Raw genomic sequence first — 24,160 nt, forward strand, 5'->3', positions numbered from 1 at the left:
GATATACCACGGTAGGACCAAATCTAAATTAAACATATCAGCGAGAAACTGTGGATATAACCGAAGATGAGCATGCCACAAGCTTCGGGGTAGTATGTCCAGAGTTAGATCGCAGACATCCCGAGTTCCATATTCAGGCGTCTTCAACTCGAGTCATCATCCTCATCGACATCCATGCCCTCCACCTCTCCTCTGATCCCTTCAATGCCACCGTACGGTAACCTTTCATTGATCCATCTTCCCGCAAGGTAGTCGATCCTACATAAACCAGACGCCGTAGAAGTCGCCAACAGCGGTGCCCCGCTGAGGCCACTTCCAGAGTTCCACACCGCCTGAAGTACACCGATGTTGGCGGGCCAGGCGCCAGTGCCGACTTCAGGTGTCGGTGCTCCCTTTTTGGCGCGGATGGTTGCGGATGAGCGGTCGGGTGTTTCTTGAGGTAAGAAACGGTCTAGCATACGATAGCTCTGTGTAGCACGGTTGTAGTCGAGCTGATACACTTTGTGCATGAGAAAGGGCTAGTCACGAAGGCGCAAGCAAAAAAGGAGCGATCAGTAAGCTTACTTCCAAGCAAAAGACACGGGGAATGCTTACGACAAGACCCCCACGACGAGTGGAGCGAAGCATGTTTGTTGTAGTACAGGTTCCGTCTGCAGAGCCTACAGCCAGCTGGGGATGAAAATCTGAAGCAGCAGCTGTCTGTCACAGAAAGACATCGAGCTTATTATAGTATAGTATCAAAGTGTTCAAGGTGGACACTTACCCAAACAGGGCCGTTCGGCTCGACCAATGTATGGCCTCTACCTAGCATGCTCAGCGAGGCCGAATAAGCCTTGACGATATTCTCGTGGTCAATCGTGATCGGTCCACCGGCAAATGGCGAATACGGCATGCAGGGTATCACATCTGTGCACACCAATTCTCAAGTCAATAGAATTCTCCCATGCTGAAAAGGAGCCACAAACCTCGAGTGCGATTCATGATGTGGCCCGCAAGCTCGCGGATATCAGTGAAACACTCAACACCGTCGTACCCACCGCTAGCAATGACAGTCGGATCTTCTGATGTGAGGGCCGTCCCGTCTGGTGTTGTTGCAGGTACACGGATCCAGGACAGTGCGCGCACACCCGACTGATGGTTGACGATATAGTGCGTTGGTAATAAGCCTGTAAGTAAATCAGTATACACTCGAAGAAATGTAATAGAAATCACTTGCTATTATCGAGATTCCTAGAGCGCAGGGTGTCACCGATATCATAGACTGCGATCGCACCTAGGGGTAGTTGGTCAATTATCATATATGCAGTATGCGGCTGGTGTAATGCACACCATTAGCACATCCGACGGCGATGAGCTCGCTATTCGCCCAGTCTAACGTCCAGCACGATGTTTCCTCGAGTTCGATTCGTAGGAGCGGCTCCGGGAGCTTCACTGTATAGAACGAGCTAATTATTACAAGGAATCGCACCCACAGATAGGACACAACATACCATACAAAGGACCTGGCTGTTCTGAATCCAGGAGGTCCTGGGGGTAAGGGACAACAAAGATGGAGACAGATCCATCTTCAAATGTCCCGGCAAGCAGTCCCAGCTTTCGAGGTTGGTCGGAGGCGTCAACTGACATCTACATCAAAGAGTGTTCAGTTTCTTCGGAAACACTACTTACATTTTCATTTTCGGCTCAAGATACTCACTTTGTCGTGGGCTGGAAGAGGGCACCATTTCAAAGTATACGCAGGACCACAGTCAATGCATAAGACCATCTCGCAGCGCATCACTCCTCGATCGTCTTTTGACGCAGCAGAATCTACAGGCTGAGTAGGTGACAAGCTCCATATCTGAATACACGCTGGAGATGGCCTTGCAACTTTGACGCCAGCTTCCGGTGCGTGGGTAGATGTAGGAAGAGGTCCTACTGCTAGATACTGCTTGTATTCCAGATCTACGAGATGGTATGAGAAACAATCCAGAACGTCAATGGGAGATTATGAAGAAAAATAAATAGAAGACGGACTTGCACGGTCTTCTGCGTGTATTGGACACCAGTCGATGGACCACACAGGGGCACCCGCATTGAACACATGAGAGCGACTCTCTGGCATGAATTCCGCTGAGCTATTGTCAGCTATTCTGACGCCTATGCGAAAAAGCGAGCGCACATACAAAGCCGAACTGCGTCAAGCGGTTGCATCTTTACTGTCTTCTGCTTTCCGAAGGGTCCAAAGGAGCATTCGATGGGTGGAGGAGGCTTCAGACTGCCTTCTTCCGTCGCTACACTATCGGACGGCAGATAGGTTGCAGCATTCCTGTCGTAGAAGAATGGAGGAATCAGAGATTGTGGCAACTGATGCAAGAAAGAGAACCAACGTGTCATTGAGCACAGACCACCCTTCTACCAAGTTCACATCATCGTGCACCCTAGGCCTTCTGTTCCCATCCCACCACTCCTCTCCATCGCCTTCCTCCTCTTCCTTGTACCACCCCCTATCCTCACTCAATGCCCACAACGGCCCATTTCCCACATTATATCCCCATGCCCTGTTCAACTTACCCGTCGTGACCCTACTTGACGTATAGCTATTCGTCGGCACCGTCTCGTTCTCTCCAAAAAGCACTGGCGGCCTGACGAGTCGTTCCACGCGCCCGTAGCGATGAAATATCGGAATGGCTTTGTGACGATGATGAACGCTAAGCGCAGGGAGTGTATGATTCTTCGGAGCAGAGCGTAGACCGCGTCCAACTCCAATGTTGACTGTCGAAGAATCTTTTGGAGAGCCTTTACCTTTTCCACCCCTTCCTCGACCTCTTCCCTGCCCCGTTCCGAGCACGTCCCGGTTAGGCCCAACGGATCCTTCCTCGTCTTCATCAAGTTGATCCTCCTCCTCCTCTTCAGGATTCTGATCAGCTTCAACATTCTCGTCCTCGGTCACTTCATCAGCATCGTCGTCAGCGGGCGGTGGCGCAAAATCGCTTCCGCTGTCTTCTTCGTCAAAGGTAGGCTGGGGCTGAGACGGTCCAGGTTCGTTTTCGTCTGCGTCTTCATCCTCATATCGAAGGAGCGCGGCATAGTTCTTGCGAGTCTTTCGCGGACGGAGCTGTCGTGCCATTCAAGCCTATGCAGCTTCACGATGGTCAAACATCCAAAGCCGCGCTTTAGTAGCCAAACTCGCATGAAAGGCTGCAGTAAACTTACAATTCACGGACGTCTAGTCCTTGATCGCCAATAGGGAACTTGTTAGTATATGAGCACAGACAAGCGCATATACCGACCAAGCATTGCAGCTGCGGTGCATAAATGGACAACGACTTACGATACGAAAAGAATGGCGGAAGAGGGTGGCGGTTGCCACACAAAAAGTGCTTTCGGAAACTTCCGGGGACCCCTATCCTCCCGACGAACGATGTGGCGTGCCACACGAACGAACGCAAGGGAACAATGAATGTTCAACGTTCAGATTTACAACCGGACTAAACCTCATTGCACATTCATACTCACCCAAGGTCTTGGTATAATAATATATATTAGGTTACAATCCATCTGCGTCTGCGTGACAGCGTCCACATCTAACTATGGTATGTACACATTGCGCCGAAAGGAGGCTAGCGTATAAACGTGCAACGCAGACGAGGCGTACAATAAGATCCTGTCCAAAGGTTAAAAGAAGTAAAGAGGAGGGCGAGCGGCTAACCAATCACCATCCCTCCAAAAAGTACCAGTGCGAATGAAGTTGAGCAGAAAGACCCCGTGCGGTAACCGCGACTGAGGGAAACTTAGGGAGGAGGGGTGTGAGAAGAGTATGTCGAGCCGATATGACGGACGAGGTTGAGTGCGACAGCAGGGTATGTATGGATGAGAAGATTAACAGGAAAACCTGAGCTGTGGCAGGCGGGGGTGGAAGAAACAATAACATGCAAGGCATCTGGATGGGGAACTCAGAAAGCATAACGAGAAGAAATTGAAAGGGGGACAAAGTGTGGGCATGCATTGTCAGAGTAACGAATGCTAGTTGGACAAAGTTCGAATGGAAAGAAAAATGTGGGTGACAATTCGTCAATGAAAGCGTGCTCATCTAGTCCAAACGGTGGCTGGTCTCAAGATGTCTCAGTACACCATGATCATGTGCCATCGAGAAAGGAAAACTAAAAGACGGCTAAGGAAAAGAGCTCGTTCTAACTGTTGGGTATGAAAGCCATCAAGACTTCTCCAGGTCACAGGCCAAAGGACAAACGCCAATGGAGAGAACAAGAACAAGAACAAGGACACGGCGACGAGCCAGACAACAGGGTGGTGATAATACAGTGGGGACGTTGGAAGTGAATGCGGGTAGCAGTGCGGGCAAAGCGACAGAAAAGAGCCCGTTGACCTCCGGGTGCGGGGTGGGCGGGAGACCGACGATGTGGACGCTGTTCTCGATCGAAGACAGACAGCATTGAGCAGATGAAGTAAACGATTAGCATTCTCCGAGGAAGCTATTCTTCGGCACTGTCTGTCCGAAGTCGTCAACCCAGGTCGTAAGATTGGGGTTGTTGTATGCCTCGATGTATCTGAGGGAGGTGTGGATCAGTTCACGAGGATACGAACAACAATGCAAAAAGACCGCACTCGTTGATGTATGCTGCAGTTGGGAAGTCCGTGGGATCACATCCGATGTTCAACGAATCGGGTTTCTGGTATACGCGAATATAGTCCACATACATCTTAGCCTGAAGACGAGAAAAATGTCAGATGCCAACATATGCACGGATCAAGTTACGACTTACAGGGAAGATGATGTCGGCCAAATCCACGGAACCGAAATTGTACGACATGCCCAAGTTAGCGAGAATATACTATGGAGCAATGCGTCAATGTCCGACGATAGAACGATAAAGGTTACCCAGTACTTACCATGGGTTCCTGCGGAACAGGACGAGCTGCGATCTCGGTCGCTGTATCTGCTGCCATGCCGGCTGCTCTCAATGTCCATGAAGTCTTATTGTCCGAAATCCAAGTAATGTACGCGTCGTCGAAACCTGGTTTGTACTAGACAAATTTGTTCAGACAGAGCGGGGGAGGATGGAGGTGTGAGGATACCGCACCTCATATCCGTACACGGAGTAGCACATTTCGTTCTCCTGATAACAGTTCTGATCTGTGGTCGTGACGACGGACGTAGCTTGCTGGGTCGAACCACCGCTATATGTGTTCTGGTAGCTGAGGGTTGTATTGTAGATCTGCTCATTCTCCGTCGTGTTGTACCAAATATACGCGGCATTGAAGGGCTGAAAAGGCATCAGCGGTGTGATACGACCATATTATGAGGGGTGACAAGAATAACATACAGCCCATTGCGCCGACTGGGAAACCTGACCGGAGTCATCTGATACCTGCGCCTCGAACATATCGATTTCGGGTGCAGAACGACCAACGTAAGTACCGTCTGAGTGTACAGGCCCTGGATGGCTTTCACCTGGGCATGTGCACCGGGAGAGACGTTGGCCTGGCAGATACGACAAGACACCGTCTACGGCGGTGTCTCCATTTATGGAAGCAGCGGCTGGTACACCATTAACACTTTGGTTGGCGACAGTACCGACGTCGCACGAATCGTAGGTGTAGGGCCACTGCACAATCAGCGTCAGTACCGAGGGTTTATGATGTTATGCTCATGCAAGCTGTACAGACCGTCCCGTCCAAGGTGGAACCATAACCAGCGCGCCCGAGATTGCCCATAGTCCAGACGGCAGGCCAGAGACCGACGATATTGCTGGCACCAGGAAGGATGACAGACGTCTCGATGTATCCGCCCGTGAAACAAAACTTGTTCCTATATATGAATTAGTCTCATGACGATCATAATCACGCAAAGCCTAGGATGTACCATGTCTGGATCATACCTATGGTGCATGTCAATGTTAGACATGGATTAGGGCTGAAGAATAAAGACGGCTTACCGCCTTGATAGTCTAGACCGTGCTCTGCCTTCTCAGAGAGTGAGATGACCAGTGAGCCGTTAGAGGTTGTCACCGCTGCAGGGTCGTACCACTCCAGATTGTTTGTTGCCTGCGCGCAGAGTCAGTACGACAGTGATAAATGAACCGTTTCGTCGAAACTCACCCAGTAGTGAAGGTCCACAGCCTCCCAGTAAGGATCATCGCCGGGATAGAATGTGCGCCCGTCCGTCTCGAACTCATCGGAGAATACTAGCTGCATTTCTGTGCCATCCTCCCACGAAGTCTTGGTGTATGCCCACGCAGGCGTGTCGTTGTCGATGAGACCGAAGTTGCCGATATCGGGGACTTGACCTGACGCGTTCAAACCGAGGTTGTAACCGTTCAGCGATGAACTCGACACTACACCGGCGAATGACAGGATAGGATATACAGCACTGTACGCCGCAGTTTAGGATATATGTCGTATGGGAATGATAAGTGAAACTCACAAAAGACAGATGATACCAATGGCGAGGAGGACCAGACAGCCTAGGTTCGTAAGACCTCGCATCGTAATGAAACTAGAACCTGATGTCTTTCCGTCTGTGAGGTCGGAAGGATTGTGCATATCATCGTCTGCCTCAGCGAATTCGGGGCTGAGGTTCGTGCCCCATCGCGACGGATCCGGGGATAATGAGAACTTGAAAGAGCAGAAGTAAATTCGACACGGTCCACAAAGACGAGAGATCCACACACCTTTTCTGCAATCCCGCTGCCTGAAGAGGCGTAATGGGAGTATGGCGTCTCCGACTGTTGGAAACCGGGGTAAGTAAAAATGGCAAAAAAACCACGAAATAAATTCTACCAACGCTGAAAGAGTGTGTAGAATCCCGGCCGATGGAACGAAAGAGGGGAGTACCAGCAACCAGGCTAGAGGAGGAGGTGAAGGCCGACTGTGGTTCCTTGCCGCTGAGGAAGGGCGAGGAGGACATCGTTGGCGTGGGCGGGGAAAGGAGATGGGGGAAGGAAGAAAGAAATGAGGGATGCTACCGCAGCGTCTGCACCATGGAAGACGACGACGGCGGGCCACCCGCGGCCAGGCCACCCATTCTGACGCAATGATCTCCGCTCGTTTCTTTTCCTCCGACGCACAAGTCTCATCGTCTCCGTTGTGCCCTCATTCGCCAGCCGCCGCTTCGGATCCTCCTCCTTGTCCCTTCCTTCCAAAAGGGGCCGCTAGAGGGACCGATCCCCTTTCGGCTGTGGGGACCATAAAATTTGCGTTATCGGCGCGCAGGCGTGCTTGGCCTCTGTTTTATGTGGCCCCACAAAAACTCTCGGCTGTTCGCTTTGAAGAAGGGGTCAGTTTCACTTCCGTTCATTATATACTCCGGACTCCACACAAGCCCACCCCAGCAAAGCAGTTCACAACAGATTTTGCGACTCTCTTACCTATCGCCAGCCATTCAGACTTGTAGGGACAAGGTAAGCATGGAAGATTCTGTCGACCGAGGCCTGCTGCGCGTAGTTTGAAATTTACGTCGGAAGCGATCTTGGCGGCAGTCAGACCAAGCGCTCCCACGCTCCAAGTTCAACATCAGCGCCACTGGCATATCGGGCTCGTGCCACACAATATGCAGACGTCTCCAGTTTCCAAAATTAGTGCGGAACGCCAGGTTCCAACGCTATACATCACTGTGATATGAGTTCGCCGTATGGTATTGTACTGATAATCTCTGTCAATGAATATCACCCTCCGGTGGCGTCCTTGCCACACGCCGGCGCCGCTCGCCAGTAAAAGCTTGGAAGTCGGTCGGTCGGTATCTCAGAAACCCCACACTGTATCAATCGTCCTCACACTGAAACTGCCAACCCTCCCTCGGCTCTACCGCGAGACTCCACGCGTCATTGTCGGCAATTACGACGATGCGACCTTCAGACGACTCACTCAGGCTGTGGCAGAACCGCGAGTCGGAGTTTGTAGCATCGTTGTCGTCCGTCCCAAATCATCGTAAAACCTCCACACTAAAACTCCTTCAGTTGCGCCGCACCAGTCTTCAATGTCGTTCTGTAACTTGGAGTCAAACTGAACAGCGTCCATCCTGTCCTTTTTACCCACAGTGAAAGGATCTTCGTCGCAACTGTCCCGACCGATGGCGCCACAGTCGCTGCTTTTCTGACCGTCATTTCCCTGGACAGCCATAGCTTGCGGTGGGGATAGAATTGCATCCTTGGAGGACAGCGGCAGAGGCGATGGCATGAAGTCGTCCTCGAACCCAAGCATTGGGTCCTTGGCCTCCACGTCGGAACAAGCCTCAGGACTAGGGCTGGGACTAGGGCTAGTACGAATGTTCGCACTCGAACGCCTCGGACTATGCGGAAGAGTAGGCGACTCCAGCCCTGCCTGCATCCTCAACCCGATCGCCGCGCGACGCCACACCAGAGCCGGGCCCTGAGCCATCTCGCGCTCGACGAGTGCGATTCTAGGACTCTTTCGACCCACGCGACTCGCAGAAATCGCACTCGCCTGCGCGTTCGGACGGGAAGGAGTGCTTATGGTTGTGAGGTGTCGTGGGGAAAGTAGACGTGGACCTGAAGGGGTCTGGTCATTCGTGGGCTGCGCGGCGTGTAGTATAGGTGTGGTACTGGCGACGAAAGGATCCTGGTCCTGGTCCGATGAACGGGAGGCTTCGTTGATATCAACGCGCAGTTGACTCGTGGGTTGCTGAGAAGATACATTGTTACAGCCGGAATCTGGCTGAACGGGAAAGGCGCCGTCTATACGAGGTGTTGGTGAGGTCTCGACTACGGCGGACGATATGTGGAAGACGGGAGCAGGCAGGAAGTTGAGAACGGAGCCTGGAAGTGTGCTTGGAGGAGACGGTGTCGTCGGTGGGGATGCAGGTGAAAATGGTGATGGTAGTGATTTCACATGGTAACCCTGGGACGACTTTGGGTGGTCAAACGGTGTCTACGTGCAGTTGGTCAGTACATACCCAGGCTTGTTGCGGAAATGAACGGACATACCTCAAGAGATGTGAGAACTACCTCTTTCTCTATTTGGCAGACAGAAGAAGTCGCACTCTCTTTCCCTCCACTAGACTCAATCTCAACGGAAGAGTCCGGAAGAACCTTCTCTTCCCAAACCGCCGCATCCGTATGTCTATCCTTCTTCCGACGCTGGAAATATTCCAAGGTATTAGAGCGAAGTATATCTTCGGATGGAGGCTCCGGCGAAGATAACGCGAATTTCGTCTCGAATGAATATTCAGTGCCGGAGCTGGGGAGTAAACGCTCGTGGTTTAGATCGAGACTCGAAGATGACGTCGAAATTGTGATAGTTGGTGGTGAAGAGTTAATGGGTCCACAGCTCTCTGGTTGCGGCTGACTAGGCTGCGAGAAATCGGTTGTGGCGAAGCCAATGGTCTGAACTGTCGCGGCCGACGGTGGAGACGGTGGCGAGGACGGCGGATCGAAAAAGAGAGGTTCAGGTTCGTCTGTGTCTACACTGTCGCCCGCACCAGTTGTGACCAAATCCAGGTTTGGTACAGAGTCTTCTCGAGACTTGGACGCGCCCTTCGACTGCGAGACATCCACCGCGACACCGTTGAATAGTGAGGGTATGTTCGAAGTTTGAATGGGTACAAGTCCACCTCCGACCGGCTGTGATCTCTCGATCCGAGCAGGACCAGAGCCTTCCTTCTCCAGCTTGTCGACCAACTCGCTGCCGAAAGTCCTAGCAGTATGGTGGAATGGCCCGGACTGTCTAGGCGACGTCGCTCTGGACCTTTGGGTCCTGAAGGAAGCTCCTCTAATGCCTCTCGTCCGTGTTCGACCTCTAGTCTCCGTGAAACGACCTTGACCAACGCCGGGACTCGTTACAAACGAGTAACCTGCGTTATCGTTAGAATTGGCGCGCCACTGTGGCGTATAGGCGTTCTCCTTGTCGTGGCCATCGTCGCGCCGGAAACGACTGGAGGGACCAATACTCTTTAACGTGAGGTGACGAGGTTGATCGCGTGATGGAGTGCTCTGTTTCGCTGGCGTCTGGAAAGGACTCTGCTGACCGAAGGAGGTGTTAGGCTTATCGGTGTTACAACGGTTATCGGGAAGTGGAGTGCTCGGAACGAAGGAAGGGAGAGGTAGAGCGAGAATTGCTTTCGCGTATTCGGGGTATTTAGCGGCGAGCTGCATTGAAATTTGGAAAGGTTAATGGGCTGGGAGATTATGTAGCGTACACAAGGATGAGAGACGCGGCTTACGCTTGCAGAATCGGCGTAGGTTCTTGGCAGTTCTTCAGTGGGCAGGAAGCGTATAATCTGGGGATTCTACAGCGCGTTCAGCGACCTTAGTCGGAATGAATGACACCGAATGGCGTACCTTAGTCTCCAGGCTCTTGATGGGCGTCGCCTTCACTGGATCTCCCTTCACACTATCCTGTAGCTGAACGAGTTGTTAAACGTATCGCACACGCTTTCATTTGAGTGTTCTGAATGCTCACCTTCGTCTCTAAGACCTCAATGACCTTGACGGGCGATTCAATCGCGGCGGGCTGAACAGCAGTCGGGGGCGAGAAGTCGGGGTCGGATGCCTGCTTAGCCGTAGAAGAGGAAACAGGCAAGAAGCTCACGCCATACTCGACGGTATGCATGACGAAAGTGGAAAATAGGCTGAGCATTATATTACTCTTGAACCAGCAAGAAGGTAAGTTAGCGAATATAGTGAGATAAAAACTCGATTAGCAGGTAGGCGGGATAGTGGAAGGTTGTAGTTCGAAAGTCAACCTGCGTAGCCCATTATATGACGATCTCTCGTCACTGCCGAGTCGATCGTGAAGTTCAACCATGGCCAAACAATTGAGTTGACCACGAACTCGTCTTTGATTTGCTCCCGTCGTCGTTCCGAAGAATCACGGTACCGAATATGCCGATCCTGCACCAAGGCATCCCGATGCCCACTCGTCGTCAGTATTTGGAAAAGGTAAGCATGATAATTTCATCAATCTGTCCTTGCGTCTCGACAGTTTACTTCATACACGCGGTTCGGGAGATAGGGAAGAAAAACAGGAGATCAAACAAGATTCAAACAACTTCTCTTAGACCTGGAGAGACTTCGTGATCAACTCGACAGCCTGCTGCAACCTCGCCGCCTCGTATTCTGCGAGCGTCACGTTGCCCTCAATTGTGATCGCCTCCGTCAAACCAGGAAGGGGCGTCGCTCCGTAGCCTAGGAGCATTCCAAATCAATCGAGGTTTCAGGATAAGTAAATTGAAGAATTGCTCACCAAGCCACTTTCCTGGTGCGATAGCAATGTTCTGATAGGGATGAAAGTCAGGAATGAGACGAAGTCGGAGAGTAAAAGAATGCAATCCAAACGAACCCTATACCACTCTCTATCCTTGAGTCCCTCTGGATGAATTAATCCCCTCTCAAACGATGCCAACTTCTCGTTGATCTTCTGCACCTCCTTCGCCGCCTTGATGAACTTACGCAGGGCATGCTTATGCGAATGAGACATCGGCGGCTTAGGGTGATGGGGCTTCTTGGGTGGCTTGGGAACGCCCGGGATGTCAGGGAGGTCTGGCACATCGGGAATCTTGGGCACCTTTGGAGGCTCAGGGATATCAGGAATTTCGGGGATTTCAGGGATCTCAGGAATCTCTGGCAAATCCGGAAGATCTGGCAGCTTGGTCTTCTCCACTTCAGCGTCGGAATCGAGACCATGATGATGCCCATGTACACCCTTCATCTCCTGCCCCTTCTCCTGCCTCCACGCCGGAAGTCTTCCCACTCTCGGCTTCTTCCCATTCTGCCTCATCTTCCGAGCGCAAGTCTTGTCCATGGCAGCACTATGGGTGTGATGATGCCTGTCCTCCCCATCCTTGTCCTCGTGGTGCTTGAAGATACCCTTGATCTTCTTCCACGCCTTCTTTAGGCAATCCTTGATCTTCTCGTGTCTGCGGAATTTACGAATAAGACGCTCTAGACGAGCTTCAGCCTTCACCTTGGCTTCGTCGAGCTTGATGCTAGTGAACTGGAGCGACTTGATCGAGGCACGAAGAGGAGCGAGATTGATAGTCGAACCGAACTCGTCAGCCAATAGTTCAACCCTAGGAGTTTCCACACAATTTCAATGAAAAATAGTTAGCGAAACGATTGCAGATAATGGAACAAAATGAGATACACATACTTATCGAGCTGACTCTCCAGCTCGTAGGCATAGTGCGTAGTGTTGAACGGAAGGACGATAGAGTCTGCCATCCTGATGATCTGCAGGCCGAGATGCTTCGCGACAGCGACATGGCGGAAGAACCCTGGGTCCGCGTAGAGTTCCTGCCAGCGCTGCGAATCGAAGATGGAATGGTAGTGATAGACAGGATCACCAGGTCCACTTCCGAACCCGTAGTTTGTGCTTGCAACCTGAGTGAGACTGTCGTCAGATTGTGATAGCAAGCATGCAGTGGAATTTGAGACGAGAGCTTACTCCGATACGCTGTAAAAAGATGGTGTAGTCACTTCCAGATCCCAAGACGCCGACTCCGATGCTTCCTGCAGCCGCCTTCACCCTCTCTTCCTCCATAGCAGCAAACTCGGCATCGACCGGGCCGGAAAGGATACCACTGTCCTCTCGAGCATCCCAGAGTGTACGGGCCGAGTCCGTAGGGTGAGGAATCTCTTCGGCAGTGGAACGGACGAAGTGAGCGAGAGAAGGAGAGGACTGAGCACTCCAGCGGGAGCCAGAGACAGAAGAATCGAGGTTGAGATAGGCGACGACATTGCCATCAATCCAATCAGCGAAGTCTTCGCCCCATTCGGTACTGCCAACGAGGCCATACTATAGCATATTATCTTGGTCAATGTCAGTGTGTCGAGGATAAACCGTACGACAGACCTCTTCAGCGTCCCAGCTAGCGAACACGATGGTGCGCAGAGGCTTCCACCCGGCTCTCGTCAGAGCACCAAGGCCACGAACAATCTCGACAACAGACGCCGTTCCGGAGCTGGGGTCTGCGCCACCGAGAACCTGACAGGGTCAAAACGTATATGAGAAAGGTTCTGGAAGGACAGGCGACAGAACCTACCCAAGCATCCCGATGATTACCGACTAAAACTACTTCATCCTTGATGTGGCCAGGAAGCACGCCCATTGTATTCCAGATAGGCATGACCTTATCGTCCACTAGAGCACAAAAATCAGGCCACCACATTCTCGAGATCTAGCGACCAAATAAACCCGTACCGTGGTTGACGAGTTTCACCGTCCTGTTCGAGCCCCCTTCCTTGATCTCGGCCAGTAATACCTTTGAGATTTCATGTAGAACATGCGATAATCAATAATTATACTCGATAGAGTAACCGGGGTGCGGTTCACCTTTGCGTTGGCCCAAGAGACTGGCAGACTCGGAATTTTGGGGATGTTCTCTCCATCTGTACGTGTACTATTCTCGTAGGCTGGGTAGCCAGGGGTGGTCGGGTCTCCTGGGTATAGCGACAGGAATTGAACAGATCCACGCTGGACTGAATTGCCGTTACGAGCGGGTCCATGGGGATATCTACGATCATAGACTTTGAGTAACGAAGACAGGGTAGTAGAAGCGACACACAGCAGACGTACTCCGCGTAGCCGTTCTCGACTGTGACAGAACCGTCATCACGAGGATCGGAGTAGATCAAACAGCCAGCGGCACCCAACTCCTGAGCACCTTTGATCTGAAGGACCGGGCAAGCATGAGCAAAAAATCGACCCAAAGTTAGAGCGACTGATGGTGAATTACCTTTAAACCACGGAAGATTGCGCCATAACGAGCGATGACGATCGCACCGGTAAAGTTGACGCCTGACATGAGTGTAAGATGCTGTGACATGCACGAACTATGGCGAAGAAAAATACCTTGCTCAACGAGCGTGTCGTAGTCCTCCTTGGTTCCGTAGTTGACGTAGATCAGCTTACCCTCGACCTCGCCGTCGCGGCTAAGACCATGCCAGGTGGGGACCGCATATCTGTAAACCCACGCATCCGAGTCGGTCTCGTCGGCGACCTCCTCTAACTCCGCAGTCCAGATAGGTTCACCATCGTCTCCAAGAATTTGAAGGCTTCTATCGAGTGGGGTGTTCATGATAGGGTAGTAGGTGTCGATCCACGCAGTGGGCTCCGTGATGTGCGAGATGGAAAGTGTGGCGTTGCGAGATTCATCCGACCCGGCAGAGAATATGGGGGAAGCGAGGGGTTCAGCGATACCAAACTCACGCTGAAGGAGGGAAAGAAAGTCCTCCGCAGTGCTAAGATCACCATCCGAGCCAGCAAGGTGAGGTTTGCTTGTGTATTGGCGAGAAGCCTCAAGAGCACTGGCTTCGTTCGGAATTGAGCTGAAGACAATGAGTAAAAGTTGCTTAGGCGATTGGAAGACATGGAGCAAGACGGGGAGATATACATACAGGAAGAGGTCTTCGGCTTTCTTTCCGTAGGGCACACCCTTGGCATCCATGTCATGGAAGAGGGCGTCGATTACACCTGAGGTTTTCTTGGGCCATTGTCCCTTGTGGGAGTGAGAGTGGCCATCCCAACCAGAGTTCAGATGAACGGAGTGTTTCGCGAAACGACGAGTGACATGAAAACCGAAGCCGACGAGAACTGCGAGGACAAGGCCTTTGCGGAGGCGAGACCAAGAGGCCTTCGGGGACGCTTTAGAGGCGAAAGGCTGAGGCTCGGGAAGCGTCCCGGTCTCGAGATCAACTTTGTCGTAGTCGGCAAGCAAAGGCTGAGAGGCAGCCTGCTTTTCGCTATCCATAGTAGCGGGCTAGAGAGTGTAGACCAGCTACCAACGTCGAATCAAAGTCAACGCGATGGAATATGTGAGGGTTGTGGTCAAGGAGTGAGATAGTGAGGAAGGCACAATCCGGAGCAAGTGATATAATAAGTCGCGGAGCAGCGGCAAAGTCCTCCGCAGTGTTATCTGAAAATGCCAGGATATTTTGGTCAGGATAGATAATCCCACGAAAGGGCTGTGTTTTCATGAGCAACGCATAGAGCGAAAGCCATTGCCGTCGAAGACAATGACACCAAGAGGCTTCGACATCGAAGGCGACAGCAGCGAGAGCCAATTAATCTCGTTGAACGAGCGGGCGTGTGAATGTGAGGCCATATGCGGTCAAAGCAAAATGCCGGCAGCCAAAACGTGCTGCTATAAATTGGCAAATGAACGAAGACTCAAGTGACGTCAGTCCAGACCGCACTATGTGGGGTTCCGGGGAAACTCGAACATCTGCTTTCTCCAACGAACGGACCAAGTCGAGCAGGAGACTGGCATACTTAATATAAGTCCGAAGGTAGCTTCGTCCATCGTCTCCTCCATCTACGACCATCGACGGCGATGACCTCCCCAGAGTTTGATCCAAAGTCTGTACTTACCCTCGACCCATGGCTTGAACCATTCGTACCGGCCATCGGCCACCGTTACGACCGCTTTAAAGGCTGGAAGGACACTATTTTCCAGCATGAAGGAGGATACGAATCTTTCACCAAGGGCTATGAAAAACTTGGGTTTAATGTCGGCTCCAATGGCGAAGTCGTATACAGGGAGTGGGCCCCGAACGCGAAAGAGGCCAACTTGATCGGGGATTTCAGTATGGGTCTCTCTGTTTCTCCACACAGAGTACAGTCGTTTCGCTGACAGAGCCATGCTGCAGATGGGTGGAACAGGATGAACATTCCAATGAAAAAGGACGCGTATGGTGTTTGGGAAGTCACTGTACCACCCAAGGAACCTGGAGTCTGTGCTATCCCGCACGATTCGAAAGTGAAGGTAAGCTTCTACTAACTCTCCACTATTCTCCGTATTCATGCGTTCACACCAGATATCCATGATTATACCATCTGGAGAGCGTATCGAGCGTATTCCTACCTGGATCAAGCGCGTCACACAGGATTTGACCGTCTCGCCTGTCTACGAGGCAAGATTCTGGAACCCCCCTCCCGAGTCGACCTACGTCTTCAAGAACAAGTCTCCCCCAAAGCCAGCGAGCGTCAGGATCTACGAGGCTCACGTCGGCATATCCACCTCGGAGGGGCGCGTCGGTACTTACAAGGAGTTCACCGCTAACATCCTCCCGAGAATCCATGCCTTGGGATACAACACCATCCAACTCATGGCCATAATGGAGCACGCGTACTATGCGTGTATGTGTATATCAACTAACACTCGAGTTTCCCTGGACTAAAATGCGTTTATAGCGTTCGGATACCAGGTCAATAGTTTTTTCGCGGCTAGCTCTCGCTACGGTACCCCCGACGAGCTCAAGGAGCTCATTGACACTGCCCACGGCATGGGCATAACTGTCCTTCTTGACATCGTTCACTCCCACGCGAGTAAGAACGTCCTCGATGGGCTCAACCTCTTCGATGGCTCCGACCATTGCTACTTCCACGAAGGTGCCAGGGGGCGTCACGAGCTTTGGGACAGCCGTCTCTTCAATTACGGCTCGCATGAGGTCCTTAGGTTCTTGCTCAGTAATCTGAGATTTTGGATTGAGGAGTATCATTTCGACGGGTTCAGGTTTGATGGCGTGACGAGCATGATGTACCTCCATCATGGTATCGGGACTGGCTTTTCTGGCGGATACCACGAGTATTTCGGCCCAGGCGTGGACGAGGAAGGTGTGGTCTACCTCATGCTGGTGAGCAGCCATTGCTGTTTACTCATTACCATAATATGTAACCAACTGTATTCGTAGGCCAACGAAGCTATGCACGAGCTATATCCCGACATAATCACCATCGCCGAAGACGTCTCGGGAATGCCACTCCTCTGCATTCCTGTCTCGCAGGGTGGCGTAGGCTTTGACTACCGACTCTCAATGGCCATTCCCGATATGTGGATCAAGCTTCTCAAGCACAAGCACGATGACGAGTGGGAAATTGGCAATATCACTCACACATTGGTCAATCGGCGACACGGAGAGAAGAGTATCGCGTATGCGGAGAGTCATGACCAGGCGCTCGTCGGAGATAAGACGTTGGCATTTTGGCTTATGGACAAGGAGATGTGTAGGTCTCGGCTACCTTTCTGGTGCATCAGCGTCTGACGATCACGTTTGACATATTCAGATACGAACATGTCAGACTTGACGGAGATGACGCCCGTTATTTCTAGAGGAATGGCATTGCACAAAATGATCCGGTATGCACTAATTTTTAGCGCTATCTCGGGTGGTCCTCACCTGTCTTTGACTAGTATACTCGTCCACTCGCTCGGTGGGGAAGGTTGGCTCAACTTTGAGGGTAACGAGTTTGGTCACCCTGAGGTCCGTTCTTCCTCCTTGTCTGTCTCACAAACCACGTTTCTGAAATAATCCCCAGTGGCTCGATTTCCCTCGCGAAGGTAACGGAAACTCCTTCCACTACGCCCGTCGCCAATGGAATATTGTCGACGACCCTGTTCTCCGGTACAAATACCTCAATGCTTTTGACGCCGCCATGAACCACCTCGACGCGAAATACAACTGGCTATCCTCTCCACAGGCATTCGTCTCCCTCAAACACGAGGTCGACAAACTCATCGTCTACGAGCGCGCCGGACTCTTGTTCGTGTTCAACTTCCACCCGACACAGAGTTTTGCGGATTATAGGGTCGGGGTGGAAGTGGAGGGTCCGTATGAGGTGGTGTTGAGTAGCGATGAGAAGAGGTTCGGTGGGTTTGAGAATTTGCTGGCGGGTGGACGGTATGAAACGACGCCGATGGAGTGGAATGGTAGGAAGAACTGGATGCATGTGCGTAACCTTATTTCACATCCCGATTATCTGTTCTTGTATTTGTTGTCTGGTTGCTGACTACTCAAGAAAATTCCAGATCTACATCCCATCGAGGACGTGTGCCGTGTTTGCAAAGATATAGGTTCGGATGGCGCCAAAACTCCACGGTGTAGCGGGGGGAAATCATGTAAGATGGAAGAATCCAAGAATATGCACGTATATCGAAAGAAGGATGTCAATTGTCGGTCGTGCTTGCTTAAGGCCTTGTACTATAGTTTACCACGGTATCTTTCAAGGCTGTCTTTTCTCAAATCTCAACCAATGTATTGTAAACAACTATGCATGACGTGGTGCGAATACATGTTTTCGAAACCAAGGGCTAGTAAGTTACATGCAACTGGAACAGTGATTCATAAGGGTGGAAAGCAAGAGACCGAGGACAATACGACATGCTGATCATCCATGCTTTTGTCGCTTGTTGCCTGATCGAGTTGCTGTAGTATCCACGGAAGAAATCGACCTTGATCGTCTGTTCGCATTCTACAGGATAATATGTATCAGTGAGGTTCAATTAGAGCAAAGATGATGACTGGACGCCTCACTTGTCGTCGAGTGCTCCTAGCGCTCCTCGTGCTGACCACACTCTGCGCTCTATCACCATCCCTCCCCTCTTCCTCCTCCATCTTGACATCGTCATCGAGGTCGAGGTTCATCGGCGCCGGAGTCTGCCCCTGAGGTTGTGCAGAGCCACGGAACCCTGACTCCCCATCACCGAGACTAGGACGACCACTTGCATTGGCTGTCCCAGCACTCCCTCCCGCTCCTTTCCCGGTACCAGACACTTCCGCCTCGAACCTCATTCCCAACCTGGCTTTCGTCACCCTGATCTCCTGCTCCACAGTGTCCACCACTTTCTTTGTATCCACCAACGAGGTTGCAGCGTTCAGCAAACTGTCGTACGCCGCTACCGTATCCCTCGTCGGCATGACGAGTCTTGTTAATGTGATGTTGAGCTCGGTGATCACTTGGTTGACCTTGCCTGCTAGGGCAGATTTCGGATACGGGATCTTGAAGGTGCGAAGGGATGCAGCTTGGTGGGCTTGTTTCATGATCGCGGGATTGTTAGACTTATCAGGCTCAATACGCAGAATACAGTGGAGGGCATCTATTGGGTTATGAAAATGTCAGGAATTGAGACCGGACAAGTGGGCAGAGCAACGCACCATATGCAGAATTCTTAGTAGAGCTCTGTCTACTTCTAGGCGTCAATGCACTAGGACCAGCACTGGCTGGGCTGGCAGGACTCTCTCTACCGATCCCACCACCCAGATCTCCGAGTGTCATCCCGGCGCCTCGCCTCTTATTGTTCTTCTTATTTGGAGCAACTTCAGGAGCGCCGCTTCGACTCTCGACGGCACTAGCAGGAGCACCGGTGTCGTCTTCGATAGGCAGATCCGGAAGGCCAGAATCGATGCCGAGCAGGGTACGAAGCAGTTCGTCTCGCTCCCGTCGGAAAGTGCGCTCTGTCTGTTCGTGCTTCTTGAGCTCGATATAAAGGGCTTCTTCTTCGGCGATTTGCGAAGGTGTTCGCGATTCAAGGGAGAGGAGATAATTCTTGCGCATGGTTTCACGGTCTGTTCGGGAACGTCGTAGAATGCTAATTAGTCCGCGACCACAGGGCATACTGCAAGGATGGCACCTTTATCAAACATGAAACTGGTGATGAGGCGTGTCTTGCTCATATCGTCGCCTGGCCATGGTCGATTTCTAATAAGCTTGCGGCAGACACTAAAGTACCGATCTTTCATATCCTGCCAGGTACAATGATATCAAAATTATGAACAATGCCTGTATATGAGCAACAAAAAGACGCACCTCCATGGACCGTGGTCTACCGCCTATAAAGTCGTATCTATCTGCGATGACTTGCCACCTCAAGTCGTACTCCTTCACAAGTTCAAACAGGTAGTCCGTCTCTTCTTTCGTCCACTCTTTGTCTATACCGTGCCACATATTGTTATTAGTATTAGTGAATATGAATATACTCATGACATACCTTCGAGAAGGCGCGTATATTCATCTTGTGAATACGTATAATCTGTGTTCTGGACGTTATATTTCGCAAACGGATATTCTGTGTGGCCCACACACAAGATCAACAAGGTACGCCTTCAGAGCACCGATAACGTTCACGTACCAGCATTAGGATCAGCGGTGGCCTTCACCCAATGACCTAGCTCAAGCTTATCCTTTCTGGCCCCATTCTTAAATTTCCGCCATTCCCTACACCAAGCTTCAGCCTCGCCCGCAGGATTACATCCTCTCCCGTCGCAGAAATAAAGCACAGGAACTTACCATTTAACTTTGCCACCACCACCAAGATTAGGTTTCTGCTTCAGTCGTGGCTTCGCGACTTGAGCAGCTAGAGCTGGAATGGAGTTCCCCATGAGAGAGTATACTTCCCGCGAGATGCCTTCCCGCTTCTTGGGGCCAGGTTTCTTTGGTGGTGGCTTGGATGTCGTAGCAGGCGAGGGGGCTGGCACCGAGAGGATAGACCTCATATCTGACATGGATGCGCCAGACATGATGGGGTCGTGTATAGAAGGGGGAGGGAGAAGGGAGGAGATAGGTTGCGTGTGGCGACAGGGACAAAGTGGGAGTCGAGAACAAGTGCCGACACGCGCCAAGGCGCTCATCGACACGGTCTGGCAATTCCCGAGACGCGTCTGAGTGACTTCATCGTGCTCGAACGCTGCTTGACCTTCTTTACGCTCTCTCCATCTACGCTATAACATGTTTTCCCGATTTTCTTCACGGACATTGCGCCAATCAGCAAACCTCACAAAATGCGCGAGCTCCACGCGACTACTATCACGACCACTCCACTCATCACGCGCTCTTCGTGAAGGAACCTCTCGTGGCGGAGGGAGTGGACTGACCAACATCCTTGCTGGCGATATTCCTCCCCCTGTCCAAGTAAAATCAGTAACACAATCTGGAATAACACTCCAAGATGGTCTCATCATTCCCTCTGCATGCATATTCCTCGAAGGAAAAGTGTTTCTGTGGGATGTGCCATTGACTGGAGGACGCGAGGCGGGTTCATTATGGAAAGGCTGGGGCAAGGAGAGATTCGAGCTGTTTGAGGTCGTCGTTCCGAAACCTGGTGAACGTCGATATGATTATTGAGGTATACCAAACACTGATCGTGTTACGGTCCGATAGAAATTCTGGTGATTGGGACAGGGAAGTCTGTCTCGCCACTACCACAAGAGCTGAGGAGGTATCTGAGTGAGCTTGGTATTCAGGTCGATGTCATGGACACGGTACGTTCATCGCAGTATGGTCGAAGTGCAACCTCTTATAACAGCTTTTAGTGGAACGCCTGCACTACTTATAACCTCTTAGCCGAAGAAGGTCGACGTGTTGCAGCTGCACTGTTCCCGTACACCACTCAATCGTGGAAACCATAATTGGGCTCTCATGTCATGGGCCTATTCTCCGCCTATGATACAATTCCTGGTGAAAATCCGTATAGAGAGCAACAACATATGGAGTACAAATATTTGGGATGATATGGCCTACTGCAAGTAAGAAAATGAAGTGGACAAGCAAGACTGAAAACAGACTTTAGTCAGACGGTGCTTTCCGTTTGCCTTTATCGCCAGCTTGCAACGAATCATCTCCCAAGTCCATCTCGATATCTCCCACAGGTACAGGACCTTTAGGTTCAAATGGATCGTCTATCTCATCGTCTAGTGAGGGGATGGATACTTGAACGTCTTGTAGTATGCCTGCATGTACATCAATACCGCCCTTCCAGCTCCTCAGGTTACGAATCAAAGATGAAGTAGAACATACCATCTTCACTCCTAAACATTATATAAAGTGAATCCCAATTCGACACGACCTCTATCAGCTTAGCGTTCTCATCCTCCAGCCTCTCATATGTCCCCGTGCCCACCGGCAGGCCACGACCCTGTTTCGCCTTGACCTCTTTGGCAAGCTCGAATGCGTCGGTGCTATCAGGAGGGTTGAGTGATGGTATGTCTTCGACGTCGCGAGCTACGGATGCGGAGAGAGCGGAGAGAACTTCAGATTTAACAGTCGAGAGTGGTGTGGCGTTGGGGAGAGTGAGGAAGATGGTCAACTTGTGAGTCTTGACACGGAGTTGGAATATCTTTGGAGGAAGGCGCGATGGAGGCTATACATGTATGAACAGTACAATGATTAGTTCGCCCTCATCAGCATTGGTCTTCAACACTCACCATGACGAGGAAATGCACTGCAGAAGTTCAGGAAAGACGCGTCGGTCAATGACCGCGAGCTGCAGAGCGCGACGCGATTAATTGATGCGTGGTTTCGGCACTTCCCGGTCCCGGCCCGCCGGTCCTTGGTGCACAACAGCCAGCGGTCCATTGGCGAACGCTCGAAAGCACCCGACTAATAGCCTGCCCGTTCCCTGTTCCCGACGATGAGCCAATATCATCCAGGCTCGTCCTCTACACATCCTTACAAGGACCCCACACCTGCGCCGTCGACGCTCCCCCATGTTCAGGAGCTCGGGACGACGAGTGCGCCGTTGAAGAGCGCGGCGTTCTTCATCGGAGCGCATTGCAAGGAGTATAATGGTGTGTCGTTCTCCCTATCGCATGACTACTACCGCTAATACACAGGACTTTGTATTAATTGAATTGTCTAGAGGACTTCATGCTGTGCAAGGCGGAGAACAGGGATCCTGCGCACTGTCTGAAGGAAGGCAGGAGAGTGACGCGATGTGCGACCGACCTGTAAGCAACCGTCTCTTAGCCTATTCGTGACTATCCAGGCTGAAGTACCACAGCATCAACAAGATGCGCGAGAACTGCTTGGAGTCCTTCGATGCGCACTGGGATTGTCTCGAATACAACAACCATGTTCGTACCATACCTTCCCCATTTCACGTGATCTGTATGCAGACCAATAACTCATATACCTCTACGGACCATATTTCCGTTTTGTTACACTGTGCACTATAATACTGCAGGAATACAACAAGTGCCGCAAACCAGAACGCGTCCTCAACAAATGCATGTTCGAGAAACTTGTGCGTCTTCATCGACTCTTGCCACACACCTTCCTCCACCCTCTATCCCTATACTGCTACCCACAGGAATCACATCTCTGACCTACGTGCGGCTTCCTTTCTGGGTTGAGCAGGGTCTTGTCAAGAATATTCCTGGGTCTCCCGAGGGAAAGCCACAGATACACGAGAATACCAGTCCCGTACTCGGCCGTATGCAGAAATGAGCTTTCGCCCCATGTTATAGATGCATGCTTCGCTTTTGCTCTTGTGCAACCAATGCAAGTCTCCTGTGAGTGTTTGACCATGTCCGAAGACTTTCTGGACGTAGCATACCGCAACAGTTGTGAACCATGAACCGCCTGTGGAACCTTTCGCTGCGAAGACCTGATGTCTCGTACCCATGCAATATCTCGCTCGTACCCACTCTGTTGTACACTCTGCATTCTGTTGTCTATAATGTGTAAGAATCAGCTCTGAGAGTGAATATTGAACATAGTGAATTACTTGCAAGTTAGCCCTCCTAATACTTAGTGAGGCATAAAGTCCTTCCTTCGTCGCAATTTCCCACACTCGGCGCTTACCTGCCGAAGCCAATTGCAAGTGGCGGAAACGAGTTGAGTGGCTTCACGAACCACCACACTGCAGACACCATGCCCGTCCCTTGGGAGGCTCTTATTCCTTTCGGTATGTCTTGATGCACATTGTTGAGCATATAGAAGGCCAAATTGAAACAATAACACGTGGTACGATAGGTCTTGTTACCGCCATGTTCGGAGCTGCTGGTACGCTCCTCAACGTTTCGAAGCGAGCGCAGAACCAGGGCAAGGTGCGTACTCTTGTCCATATTCGTTGTCTGTATTACTGACTAGTTTGCTTGTATCTGCTTTATGCGTTTGGCTGTACGAATGACAGGGCCCTCGATACAAGCTTGACCCCTGGGAGGAGATGATGATGGACCGGGACGAGCGGTTAACAGGACATGCGAGGAAACAGAAGGTGCGCACTCCCTAGATCTTGTATATTCCTTCGAGCTTACCATGCCGGGATATGACTTTCTGTATGGGGGTGGGCGTTATACAGAGTGATCCAATGGCTCCAGAGGGGTTCGACACGAGTAGCGTTTGGTACACGCAGAGGACTACCTAGACTCTTGTTTCCTGCAATCGGATATCATCTCTTGCCTTTCGTCTGCCACGGCACCGTATCTGGTGTCTCAGCTTGTCAGAATGAAGGAGCCTCGTTACTGAGACCAGGATTTCCGAAGAATGCTTTATGAATCCTTGTTCTCGTAGACACGGCAGCGAGTACTGCGATAATTCGACAATTCTGCCTCTATCCTGACAACGTCTAAACAACCCATATCCGAGTACGAGTAGGCCACAACTTTGGCGCCGAAGTAGAAGCCCAGGAAAGAGTGCAAGTAAGGAGCTA

General features: G+C 51.3%; 10 protein-coding genes across 10 annotated transcripts; 4 read left to right on the forward strand and 6 right to left on the reverse strand.

Annotated features, from left to right (window-relative positions):
- Window positions 1-143: 143 nt before the first annotated feature.
- Window positions 144-3,109, reverse strand: STEHIDRAFT_130510 (uncharacterized protein; the record flags this gene model as incomplete). The annotated part of the gene is made up of 11 exons (XM_007303089.1): window positions 144-518; window positions 595-699; window positions 764-906; window positions 966-1,166; window positions 1,217-1,273; window positions 1,330-1,431; window positions 1,491-1,626; window positions 1,697-1,944; window positions 2,017-2,112; window positions 2,166-2,308; window positions 2,370-3,109. 11 exons carry the CDS (start codon window positions 3,107-3,109, stop codon window positions 144-146), a joined length of 2,346 nt encoding a protein of 781 aa, XP_007303151.1.
- A 692-nt stretch (window positions 3,110-3,801) lies between these two features.
- Window positions 3,802-7,255, reverse strand: STEHIDRAFT_77744 (glycoside hydrolase family 16 protein). Its single transcript, XM_007302427.1, has 13 exons — window positions 6,785-7,255; window positions 6,672-6,725; window positions 6,425-6,615; window positions 6,100-6,370; window positions 5,937-6,045; window positions 5,864-5,879; window positions 5,668-5,809; window positions 5,325-5,606; window positions 5,082-5,264; window positions 4,891-5,025; window positions 4,764-4,832; window positions 4,606-4,706; window positions 3,802-4,547 (listed from the first exon to the last, which is right to left on the reverse strand). Exons 1-13 carry the CDS (start codon window positions 6,905-6,907, stop codon window positions 4,454-4,456), a joined length of 1,770 nt encoding a protein of 589 aa, XP_007302489.1. The 5' UTR covers window positions 6,908-7,255; the 3' UTR covers window positions 3,802-4,453.
- Window positions 7,256-7,863: 608 nt separating this feature from the next.
- STEHIDRAFT_155957 (uncharacterized protein) lies at window positions 7,864-10,566 on the reverse strand (the record flags this gene model as incomplete). The annotated part of the gene is made up of 5 exons (XM_007303090.1): window positions 7,864-8,886; window positions 8,943-10,103; window positions 10,178-10,243; window positions 10,296-10,358; window positions 10,417-10,566. 5 exons carry the CDS (start codon window positions 10,564-10,566, stop codon window positions 7,864-7,866), a joined length of 2,463 nt encoding a protein of 820 aa, XP_007303152.1.
- A 327-nt stretch (window positions 10,567-10,893) lies between these two features.
- Window positions 10,894-14,782, reverse strand: STEHIDRAFT_167860 (Zn-dependent exopeptidase). The gene is made up of 13 exons (XM_007303091.1): window positions 14,352-14,782; window positions 13,807-14,282; window positions 13,691-13,752; window positions 13,531-13,625; window positions 13,288-13,468; window positions 13,156-13,216; window positions 12,998-13,095; window positions 12,808-12,939; window positions 12,400-12,750; window positions 12,106-12,335; window positions 11,296-12,025; window positions 11,200-11,230; window positions 10,894-11,141 (listed from the first exon to the last, which is right to left on the reverse strand). The coding sequence occupies exons 1-13, from the start codon at window positions 14,702-14,704 to the stop codon at window positions 11,011-11,013; spliced, it is 2,931 nt and encodes a 976-aa protein (XP_007303153.1). The 5' UTR covers window positions 14,705-14,782; the 3' UTR covers window positions 10,894-11,010.
- A 382-nt stretch (window positions 14,783-15,164) lies between these two features.
- STEHIDRAFT_95927 (glycoside hydrolase) lies at window positions 15,165-18,037 on the forward strand. Its single transcript, XM_007303092.1, has 9 exons — window positions 15,165-15,539; window positions 15,603-15,718; window positions 15,771-16,092; window positions 16,147-16,589; window positions 16,647-16,959; window positions 17,020-17,092; window positions 17,147-17,216; window positions 17,272-17,682; window positions 17,762-18,037. Exons 1-9 carry the CDS (start codon window positions 15,287-15,289, stop codon window positions 17,804-17,806), a joined length of 2,046 nt encoding a protein of 681 aa, XP_007303154.1. The 5' UTR covers window positions 15,165-15,286; the 3' UTR covers window positions 17,807-18,037.
- Window positions 18,017-20,252, reverse strand: STEHIDRAFT_95931 (uncharacterized protein; the record flags this gene model as incomplete). The annotated part of the gene is made up of 8 exons (XM_007303093.1): window positions 18,017-18,204; window positions 18,267-18,829; window positions 18,888-19,298; window positions 19,364-19,475; window positions 19,540-19,661; window positions 19,721-19,798; window positions 19,862-19,947; window positions 20,020-20,252. 8 exons carry the CDS (start codon window positions 20,247-20,249, stop codon window positions 18,121-18,123), a joined length of 1,686 nt encoding a protein of 561 aa, XP_007303155.1. The 3' UTR covers window positions 18,017-18,120.
- A 181-nt stretch (window positions 20,253-20,433) lies between these two features.
- Window positions 20,434-21,185, forward strand: STEHIDRAFT_120750 (DUF498-domain-containing protein). Its single transcript, XM_007303094.1, has 3 exons — window positions 20,434-20,830; window positions 20,890-20,990; window positions 21,042-21,185. The coding sequence occupies exons 1-3, from the start codon at window positions 20,458-20,460 to the stop codon at window positions 21,135-21,137; spliced, it is 570 nt and encodes a 189-aa protein (XP_007303156.1). The 5' UTR covers window positions 20,434-20,457; the 3' UTR covers window positions 21,138-21,185.
- A 109-nt stretch (window positions 21,186-21,294) lies between these two features.
- STEHIDRAFT_110294 (uncharacterized protein) lies at window positions 21,295-21,935 on the reverse strand (the record flags this gene model as incomplete). Its single annotated transcript, XM_007303095.1, has 3 exons — window positions 21,295-21,458; window positions 21,526-21,868; window positions 21,933-21,935. The coding sequence occupies 3 exons, from the start codon at window positions 21,933-21,935 to the stop codon at window positions 21,295-21,297; spliced, it is 510 nt and encodes a 169-aa protein (XP_007303157.1).
- Window positions 21,936-22,103: 168 nt separating this feature from the next.
- On the forward strand, window positions 22,104-23,014 carry STEHIDRAFT_77755 (NADH dehydrogenase alpha subcomplex subunit 8). Its single transcript, XM_007302428.1, has 5 exons — window positions 22,104-22,295; window positions 22,367-22,454; window positions 22,508-22,580; window positions 22,691-22,750; window positions 22,864-23,014. Exons 1-5 carry the CDS (start codon window positions 22,139-22,141, stop codon window positions 22,951-22,953), a joined length of 468 nt encoding a protein of 155 aa, XP_007302490.1. The 5' UTR covers window positions 22,104-22,138; the 3' UTR covers window positions 22,954-23,014.
- Window positions 23,015-23,379: 365 nt separating this feature from the next.
- STEHIDRAFT_54178 (small secreted protein) lies at window positions 23,380-23,875 on the forward strand (the record flags this gene model as incomplete). The annotated part of the gene is made up of 4 exons (XM_007302252.1): window positions 23,380-23,413; window positions 23,482-23,555; window positions 23,642-23,725; window positions 23,810-23,875. 4 exons carry the CDS (start codon window positions 23,380-23,382, stop codon window positions 23,873-23,875), a joined length of 258 nt encoding a protein of 85 aa, XP_007302314.1.
- Between the last annotated feature and the right edge of the window lie 285 nt (window positions 23,876-24,160).

The sequence above is a fragment of the Stereum hirsutum genome, assembly GCF_000264905.1.
Source record: "Stereum hirsutum FP-91666 SS1 unplaced genomic scaffold STEHIscaffold_5, whole genome shotgun sequence".
Taxonomy (NCBI): Eukaryota; Fungi; Basidiomycota; class Agaricomycetes; order Russulales; family Stereaceae; genus Stereum; species Stereum hirsutum.

Excerpts from the sequence above, each read along its gene's own strand:
- STEHIDRAFT_77744 (XM_007302427.1), bottom strand. The coding sequence starts at position 6,907 with ATGTCCTCCTCGCCCTTCCTCAGCGGCAAGGAACCACAGTCGGCCTTC. Across the intron at positions 6,616-6,671 it reads GCAGCGGGATTGCAGAAAAG|TTCTCATTATCCCCGGATCC; the intron begins GTGTGTGGATCT and ends TGCTCTTTCAAG. Across the intron at positions 6,046-6,099 it reads CTGTGGACCTTCACTACTGG|GCAACAAACAATCTGGAGTG; the intron begins GTGAGTTTCGAC and ends CTCTGCGCGCAG.
- STEHIDRAFT_77755 (XM_007302428.1), top strand. The coding sequence starts at position 22,139 with ATGAGCCAATATCATCCAGGCTCGTCCTCTACACATCCTTACAAGGAC. Across the intron at positions 22,296-22,366 it reads GCATTGCAAGGAGTATAATG|AGGACTTCATGCTGTGCAAG; the intron begins GTGTGTCGTTCT and ends TGAATTGTCTAG. Across the intron at positions 22,581-22,690 it reads GTCTCGAATACAACAACCAT|GAATACAACAAGTGCCGCAA; the intron begins GTTCGTACCATA and ends ATAATACTGCAG.
- STEHIDRAFT_120750 (XM_007303094.1), top strand. The coding sequence starts at position 20,458 with ATGTTTTCCCGATTTTCTTCACGGACATTGCGCCAATCAGCAAACCTC. Across the intron at positions 20,831-20,889 it reads GGTCGTCGTTCCGAAACCTG|AAATTCTGGTGATTGGGACA; the intron begins GTGAACGTCGAT and ends ACGGTCCGATAG. Across the intron at positions 20,991-21,041 it reads AGGTCGATGTCATGGACACG|TGGAACGCCTGCACTACTTA; the intron begins GTACGTTCATCG and ends AACAGCTTTTAG.
- STEHIDRAFT_167860 (XM_007303091.1), bottom strand. The coding sequence starts at position 14,704 with ATGGATAGCGAAAAGCAGGCTGCCTCTCAGCCTTTGCTTGCCGACTAC. Across the intron at positions 13,753-13,806 it reads CGACACGCTCGTTGAGCAAG|GCGTCAACTTTACCGGTGCG; the intron begins GTATTTTTCTTC and ends CACTCATGTCAG. Across the intron at positions 13,469-13,530 it reads GTCGAGAACGGCTACGCGGA|ATATCCCCATGGACCCGCTC; the intron begins GTACGTCTGCTG and ends CTATGATCGTAG.
- STEHIDRAFT_95927 (XM_007303092.1), top strand. The coding sequence starts at position 15,287 with ATGACCTCCCCAGAGTTTGATCCAAAGTCTGTACTTACCCTCGACCCA. Across the intron at positions 15,540-15,602 it reads CAACTTGATCGGGGATTTCA|ATGGGTGGAACAGGATGAAC; the intron begins GTATGGGTCTCT and ends GCCATGCTGCAG. Across the intron at positions 15,719-15,770 it reads CGCACGATTCGAAAGTGAAG|ATATCCATGATTATACCATC; the intron begins GTAAGCTTCTAC and ends CGTTCACACCAG.